At 44.3% G+C, this 7,500-nt stretch overlaps 2 protein-coding genes across 2 annotated transcripts in view; one reads left to right on the plus strand and one right to left on the minus strand.

Moving 5' to 3' along the window:
• The window catches only part of LOC126995275 (uncharacterized), a 9,750-nt gene extending 5,395 nt beyond the window's left edge, over positions 1 to 4,355 (plus strand). Inside the window, exons 5-6 of the mRNA XM_050854764.1 lie at positions 1,409 to 1,657; positions 4,215 to 4,355. Of these exons, the coding sequence (XP_050710721.1) occupies positions 1,409 to 1,657; positions 4,215 to 4,234 (269 nt within the window). The 3' untranslated portion in view covers positions 4,235 to 4,355. The remainder of the gene's footprint in view (positions 1 to 1,408; positions 1,658 to 4,214) is intronic.
• A 175-nt stretch (positions 4,356 to 4,530) lies between these two features.
• LOC126995276 (protein embryonic gonad-like) overlaps positions 4,531 to 7,500 on the minus strand; it is a 3,307-nt gene continuing 337 nt past the window's right edge. The window contains exons 2-4 of the mRNA XM_050854765.1: positions 7,328 to 7,479; positions 5,109 to 5,297; positions 4,531 to 4,534 (exon numbers count right to left, since the gene is read on the minus strand). Of these exons, the coding sequence (XP_050710722.1) occupies positions 4,531 to 4,534; positions 5,109 to 5,297; positions 7,328 to 7,479 (345 nt within the window). The remainder of the gene's footprint in view (positions 4,535 to 5,108; positions 5,298 to 7,327; positions 7,480 to 7,500) is intronic.

Here is a 7,500-nt window from a genome sequence, read left to right on the forward strand (position 1 = left end):
TTCATCCCTGTGCTGTCCAAATCCCTTATGCAAGAGTTAACCAGCATCTTCACTCTTTCATCCCTGTACTGTCCAAATCCCTTATGCAAGAGTTAACCAGCATCTTCACTCTTTCATCCCTGTGCTGTCCAAATCCCTTATGCAAGAGTTCACCAGCATCTTCACTCTTTCATCCCTGTGCTGTCCAAATCCCTTATGCAAGAGTTAACCAGCATCTTCACTCTTTCATCCCTGTGCTGTCCAAATCCCTTATGCAAGAGTTAACCAGCATCTTCACTCTTTCATCCCTGTACTGTCCAAATCCCTTATGCAAGAGTTAACCAGCATCTTCACTCTTTCATCCCAGTGCTGTCCAAATCCCTTATGCAAGAGTTCACCAGCATCTTCACTCTTTCATCCCTGTGCTGTCCAAATCCCTTATGCAAGAGTTAACCAGCATCTTCACTCTTTCATCCCTGTGCTGTCCAAATCCCTTATGCAAGAGTTAACCAGCATCTTCACTCTTTCATCCCTGTGCTGTCCAAATCCCTTATGCAAGAGTTAACCAGCATCTTCACTCTTTCATCCCTGTGCTGTCCATATCCCTTACGCAAGAGTTAACCAGCATCTTCATTCTTTCATCCCTGTGCTGTCCTAATCCTTTATGCAAGAGTTATCCAGCATCTTCACTCTTTCATCCCTGTGCTGTCCAAATCCCTTATGCAAGAGTTAACCAGCATCTTCACTCTTTCATCCCTGTGCTGTCCAAATCCCTTACGCAAGAGTTAACCAGCATCTTCATTCTTTCATCCCTGTGCTGTCCTAATCCTTTATGCAAGAGTTATCCAGCATCTTCACTCTTTCATCCCTGTGCTGTCCAAATCCCTTATGCAAGAGTTAACCAGCATCTTCACTCTTTCATCCCTGTGCTGTCCTAATCCCTAATGCAAGAGTTAACCAGCATCTTCACTCTTTCATCCCTAATGCAAGAGTTAACCAGCATCTTCACTCTCTCATCCCCTATGCAAGAGTTAACCAGCATCCTCACTCTCTCATCCCCTATGCAAGAGTTAACCAGCATCCTCACTCTCTCATCCCCTATGCAAGAGTTAACCAGCATCCTCACTCTCTCATCCCCTATGCAAGAGTTAACCAGCATCCTCACTCTTTCATACCTAATGCAAGAGTTAACCAGCATCTTCACTCTTTCATACCTAATGCAAGAGTTAACCAGCATCTTCACTCTTTCATCCCTTATGCAAGAGTTAACCAGCATCTTCACTCTTTCATCCCTAATGCAAGCGTTAACCAGCATCTTCACTCTTTCATCCCTGTGCTGTCCAAATCCATTACGCAAGAGTTAACCATCATCTTCACTCTTTCATCTCTCTTCCTCCTCCCCCTTCATCCCTCTCTCTCCCTCTCACAGGATCATCGGGAGTGGCATGCGCCCCTCTCGAGCTAAGTAACATTCGATTCTACAACGCCGTGGATCCTAAGTTAGCCGGCAAATGGCATCTCAACACCACGCAGTTCGGGCACGCGGATCTCCTAGACGATGAAGCCATAGCGTTTGTGGAGTCCAGTAGCTTCTGCGCCTGGAATCCGAATCTGAGCTTAGCGGATCACGATGCGTATAGAAGATTTGTGGGCGGTTCGATGGTGTTGTTTATGAATGGTGAGTGTGGGAATATGATCGAAGGGGATTAAGGGGTTTGTAAGGGGATTTGAAGGGGATTAGAAGATATACAAGGGGATTAGAAGATATACAAGAGGATTAGAAGACACAGAAGGGGATTAGAAGACACAGAATAGGATTGGGATAAACAGAAGGGGATTTGAAGACATAGAAGGGGATTAGGAGAAACAGAAGGGGATTAGGGGGGTTGTAAGAGGATTAAAAAGGGATTAGAAGAGATACAAGGGGATTAGAAGACATAGAAAGAGATTAGGAGAGTTGAAAGGGGATTAGGAGACAGAGAAGGGGATTAGGAGACACAGAAGCGGATTAGAATACACAGAAGGGGATTAGGAGAGTTAGAAGGGGATTAAGAGTGGAAAAAAGAGGATTAAAGGGTGCTAGAGGAAGATTAAAAAGGGATTTGGGGAATTAGAAAGGGATTAAGAGTGGGTAAAGAGGATTAGAAGGGATTGGAAGAGGATTTGAAGGGAATTAAAAAAGTTAGAAAGGGAATTAGGAGTAGATAAAGAGGATTAGAAGAGATTGGAGGAGGATTAGAAAGAGGATCAAAAGTAGAAAAAGAGGATTGAGAGAGGTAGAAGGGGATTAGAAACGTTAGGAAGGGATTATAAGGGGATTAGAAGAGGTAGAAGGGATTTTAATAGCGTTTCAAAGGGATTAAGGTATTTATAAGAGGATCAAGGGAGGGAAAAGAGGATCAAAAGGGGATTAGAAAGGACAGAAAGGGATTAAGAGAGTTAGTGAAGGACTGAAGGGGATTAGAAGAGGATTAAAGGAAGGGAGAAAAGGATTGAGAGGGAATGAAGGGGGATTAAGGGTGGATTAAGGGAGAGAAAGGGAGAGGATTAGGAGAGTTAGTAAAGGATTGAAGGGAGTTAGAAGAAGGATTAAAGGAAGGGAGAAAAGGATTGAATAGGAATGAAGGAAGAAAACAAGGGATTAAGGGAGAAAGGGAGAGGATTAGGAGAGTTAGTGAAGGATTGAAGGGAGTTAGAAGAAGGATTAAAGGAAGGGAGAAAAGGATTGAATAGGACTCGAGGGGGATTAAGGGAGGAAAACTAGGGATTAAGGGAGAGAAAGGGAGAGGATTAGGAGAGTTAAAGGATTGAAGGGAGTTAGAAGAAGGATTAAAGGAAGGGAGAAAAGGATTGAAAGGGAATAAAGGGGGATTAAGGGAGGAACACAGGGGATTAAGGGAGAGAAAGGGAGAGGATTAAGAGAGGGAGATTAGGATAAAGGGAGGGAATAAGGAGGAAAGTGAACTACTACTACTACTACTACTACTACCACTACTACTACTACTACTACTACTACTACTACTACTACTACTACTACTACTACTACTACTACTACTACTACTACTACTACTACTACTACTACTACTACTACTACTACTATGAACTTCAAACAAATATATTACAACAAGATTAATATACTAACCACACACTCTCTCTCTCTCTCTCTCTCTCTCTCTCTCTCTCTCTCTCTCTCTCTCTCTCTCTCTCTCTCTCTCTCTCTCTTTTCTTCATTTCCTTGGTTTCTCTTCCTTTCTCTCTTTCTTTCCTCTTTTTCAATCTTTCTTTTCCCATTTCTTTCTTTTATTAATCTCTCTCTCTCTCTCTCTCTCTCTCTCTCTCTTTCTTCATTTCATTGGTTTCTCTTCCTTTCTTTCTTTCCTCTTTTCAATCTTTCTTTCCCATTTCTTTCTTTATTAATCTCTCTCTCTCTCTCTCTCTCTCTCTCTCTCTCTCTCTCTCTCTCTTCTTCATTTCCTTCGTTTCTCTTCCTTTCTCTCTTTCTTTCCTCTTTTTCAATCTTTCTTTTCCCATTTCTTTGTTTTATTAATATCTCTCTCTCTAACTCTCACTCTCTCTCACTCTCTCTCTACTACTACTACTACTACTACTACTACTACTACCACTACTACTACTACTACTACTACTACTACTACGCTATTCTTCTCGTTCTCCTCTTTCTGGACATATATAACATCACCTATCTCCTATTTCTACTACTACTACTACTACTACTACTACTACTACTACTACTACTACTACTACTACTACTACTACTACTACTACTACTACTACTACTACGCTATTCTTCTCGTTCTCCTCTTTCTGGACATATATAACATCACCTATCTCCTATTTCTACTACTACTACTACTACTACTACTACTACTACTACTACTACTACTACTACTACTACTACTACTACTACTACTACGCTATTCTTCTCGTTCTCCTCTTTCTGGACATATATAACATCACCTATCTCCTACTACTACTACTACTTCTACTACTACTACTACTACTACTACTACTACTATTACTACTACTACTACTACTACTACTACTACTACTACTACTACTACTACTACTACTACTACTACTACTACTACTACTACTACTACTACTACTACGCTATTCTTCTCGTTCTCCTCTTTCTGGACATATATAACATCACCTATCTCCTATTTCTACTACTATTACTACTACTACTACTACTACTACTTCTACTATTGTTACAGGTCACCAACTTCTACGATAACCCGAGTGGCCTGTGTCCTACGCCTACTTGTACGTGGTCTCCGCTGCCTACTACTACTACTACTACTGCTACTTAGATGACTACTACTACTACTACTACTACTACTACAACTACTACTACTACTACTGAGCAAAATAAGAAAAAAAAAACAAGAATAAACAAAGAAAACAAAAACAAAAACAATCTTATTTCTTTTAAAAGGGAAGAAAAAAATTAGGAAAAGAAAAGTTAATGTGAATATAAATTTTAATTCGATTGTTTTAATTATTTTTTTTATTGATGAAGAAAAAAAATAATTAACTTAGAAATATTAATAAGTGTTGATGCCCTTATTGTGTTCTCTCTCTCTCTCTCTCTCTCTCTCTCTCTCTCTCTCTCTCTCTCTCTCTCTCTCTCTCTCTCTAATTACATATACAAACAAACAAACACACAAACATATTACAGAAACCAACAGACGAACGAACAAACAATTACTACGATACACAAATAAATAACGAGGAGGAGGAGGAGGAGGAGGAGGAGGAGGAGGAGGAGGAAGAAGAAGAGGTAACTATAGGAGGAGGAAGAGGAAGAAGAGAAATAGGAGGAGGTCTTTCTTCTTCTCTTCTCCTCCTCCTCCCTCCTCCTCCTCCCTTTTTAAGAGATAAGTCAAGAGGAAGACCAAGGGGGCGGGGGAGTGGGGAGGCGCCCTTGAGAGAGAGAGATCAAGGAGGGAGGAGGAGGAGGAGGAGGTAGAGGAGGAGGAGGAGGAGGAGGTGGCGGGGAGGAAGGGAGGGGAGAAGAGGGGTAGGGTGAGGAAGGGAGGCTGCCCCCCTTAAAGAAATAACAATGGTATGGGAGGAGGAGTAGAGGAGGGAGGGGGGAGGAGGGGAGATAGGGAAGAGGAGGAGGAGGAGGAGGCGGAGGAGGGGTGAACACGGAGCCCTCGGAGGTGACTGATTCTGGGGAGGCGCGGAGGTGGGGTGAGCGAAGGGGGGAGGGAGGTGGGGAGGGAGGGGGTAGGGGGCGCTTCTCCCCCTCCAGAAGGCAGTGTATCTTGAACCAGTTGGACCTCCTGCCGTACCTGGGGGGCAGAGGGGGGGGGGGGGTTAGAAAAACATAACATTTTGTATTGGAGTATGAAAAGTATGTTGACACGGACAAAACCAACACTTTATAAGCCCCAAACACACTTAAGACATTACGCCGCCCATAACACATATTTGACAAGGCTTTCGTAAGAGCTGTGGGCATTTCCAGGGGTAGTTTTATGACCCTGGTGGTAGTGTGACCCTTCCTCTGTACCGTGAACCTAAGGAAACACATATTTGACAAGGCTTTCGTGGGAGTTGTGGGCATTTCCAGGGGTAGTTTTATGACCCTGGTGGTAGTGTGACCCTTCCTCTGTACCGTGAACCTGAAGAAACACATATTTGACAAGGCTTTCGTGGGAGCTGTGGGCATTTCCAGGGGTAGTTTTATGACCCTGGTGGTAGTGTGACCCTTCCTCTGTACCGTGAGCCTGAAGAAACACATATTTGACAAGGCTTTCGTAGGAGGTGTGGGCATTTCCAGGGGTAGTTTAATGGCCCTGGTGGTAGTGTGACCCTTCCTCTGTACCGTGAGCCTGAAGAAACACATATTTGACAAGGCTTTCGTGGGAGCTGTGGGCATTTCCAGGGGTAGTTTAATGGCCCTGGTGGTAGTGTGACCCTTCCTCTGAACCGTGAGCCTGAAGAAACACATATTTGACAAGGCTTTCGTGGGAGTTGTGGGCATTTCCAGGGGTAGTTTTATGACCCTGGTGGTAGTGTGACCCTTCCTCTGTACCGTGAACCTAAAAAGACATATTTGACAAGGCTTTCGTGGGAGTTGTGGGCATTTCCAGGGGTAGTTTTATGACCCTGGTGGTAGTGTGACCCTTCCTCTGTACCATGAACCTGAAGAAACACATCTGACAAGGCTTTCGTGGGCGTTGTGGTCATTTCCAGGGGTATTTTTATGGCCCTGGTGGTAGTGTGACCCTTCCTCTGTACCGTGAACCTGAAGAAACACATATTTGACAAGGCTTTCGTGGGAGTTGTGGGCATTTCCAGGAGTAGTTTTATGACCCTGGTGGTAGTGTGACCCTTCCTCTGTACCGTGAACCTGAAGAAACACATATTTGACAAGGCTTTCGTGGGAGTTGTGGGCATTTAGAGAGAGATCTGGTGGTAGTCTGACCTTCCTTCTGTAACAGAACCTGACAATATTTGAGGTAGTTTTATGAGGTGGTGTGACCTTCCTCTGTACCGTGAACCTGAAGAAACACATATTTGAAAGCCTTGTCAAATGTGTGTTTCTTCAGGTTCATGGTACAGAAGAAGGGTCACACTACCACCAGGATCATAAAACTACTCCTGGAAATGCCCACAACTCTTACGAAAGCCTTGTCAAATGTGTGTTTCTTCAGGTTCAGGGTACAGGAGAAGGGTCAAACTACCACCAGTGTCATAAAACTACTCCTGGAAATGCCCACAACTCTTACGAAAGCCTTGTCAAATGTGTGTTTCTTCAGGTTCAGGGTACAGGAGAAGGGTCAAACTACCACCAGTGTCATAAAACTACTCCTGGAAATGCCCACAACTCCTAAGAAAGCCTTGTCAAATGTGTGTTTCTTGAGGTTCACGGTACAGAGGAAGGGTCAAATTACCACCAGGGTCATAAAACTACTCCTGGAAATGCCCACAACTCCCACGAAAGCCTTGTCAAATGTGTGTTTCTTCAGGTTCAGGGTACAGAAGAAGGGTCACACTACTACCAGGGTCATAAAACTACTCCTGGAAATGCCCACAACTCTTACGAAAGCCTTGTCAAATGTGTGTTTCTTCAAGTTCAGGGTACAGAAGAAAGGTCAAACTACCACCAGGGTCATAAAACTACCCCACCCATGCCCCCCAACACCCCAAGCACCCAATACTTCCCCTGCCTCTCTCCCGCCCCTCCACACACAAAATCTACAACATGGTTTCAGAAAGAGGAGATCCAGCTTAACAATCTTACTCTCACCCAACCCTTTCCTACCAACCCCGCTCCCCCCTTCCCCCCGCCCCCCAGCACCCTCCCCTCTCTCACCTGCTGCCCGCCTTGCTCATGCCGGCCAGCAGACAGCGGTGCAGGCGGCAGGCTTTGCAAGACGTCCTGTTCTTCTTGGTAATGACGCAGCGACCGCCATTCTTGCAGCGGCCCAGCGATGACAGGTTATTGTAAGTGCGCCCGAAGAACGACTGTGGAGGGGGGAACGTAGT

Source organism: Eriocheir sinensis, chromosome 7 (genome assembly GCF_024679095.1).
Source record: "Eriocheir sinensis breed Jianghai 21 chromosome 7, ASM2467909v1, whole genome shotgun sequence".
Lineage (NCBI taxonomy): Eukaryota > Metazoa > Arthropoda > Malacostraca > Decapoda > Varunidae > Eriocheir > Eriocheir sinensis.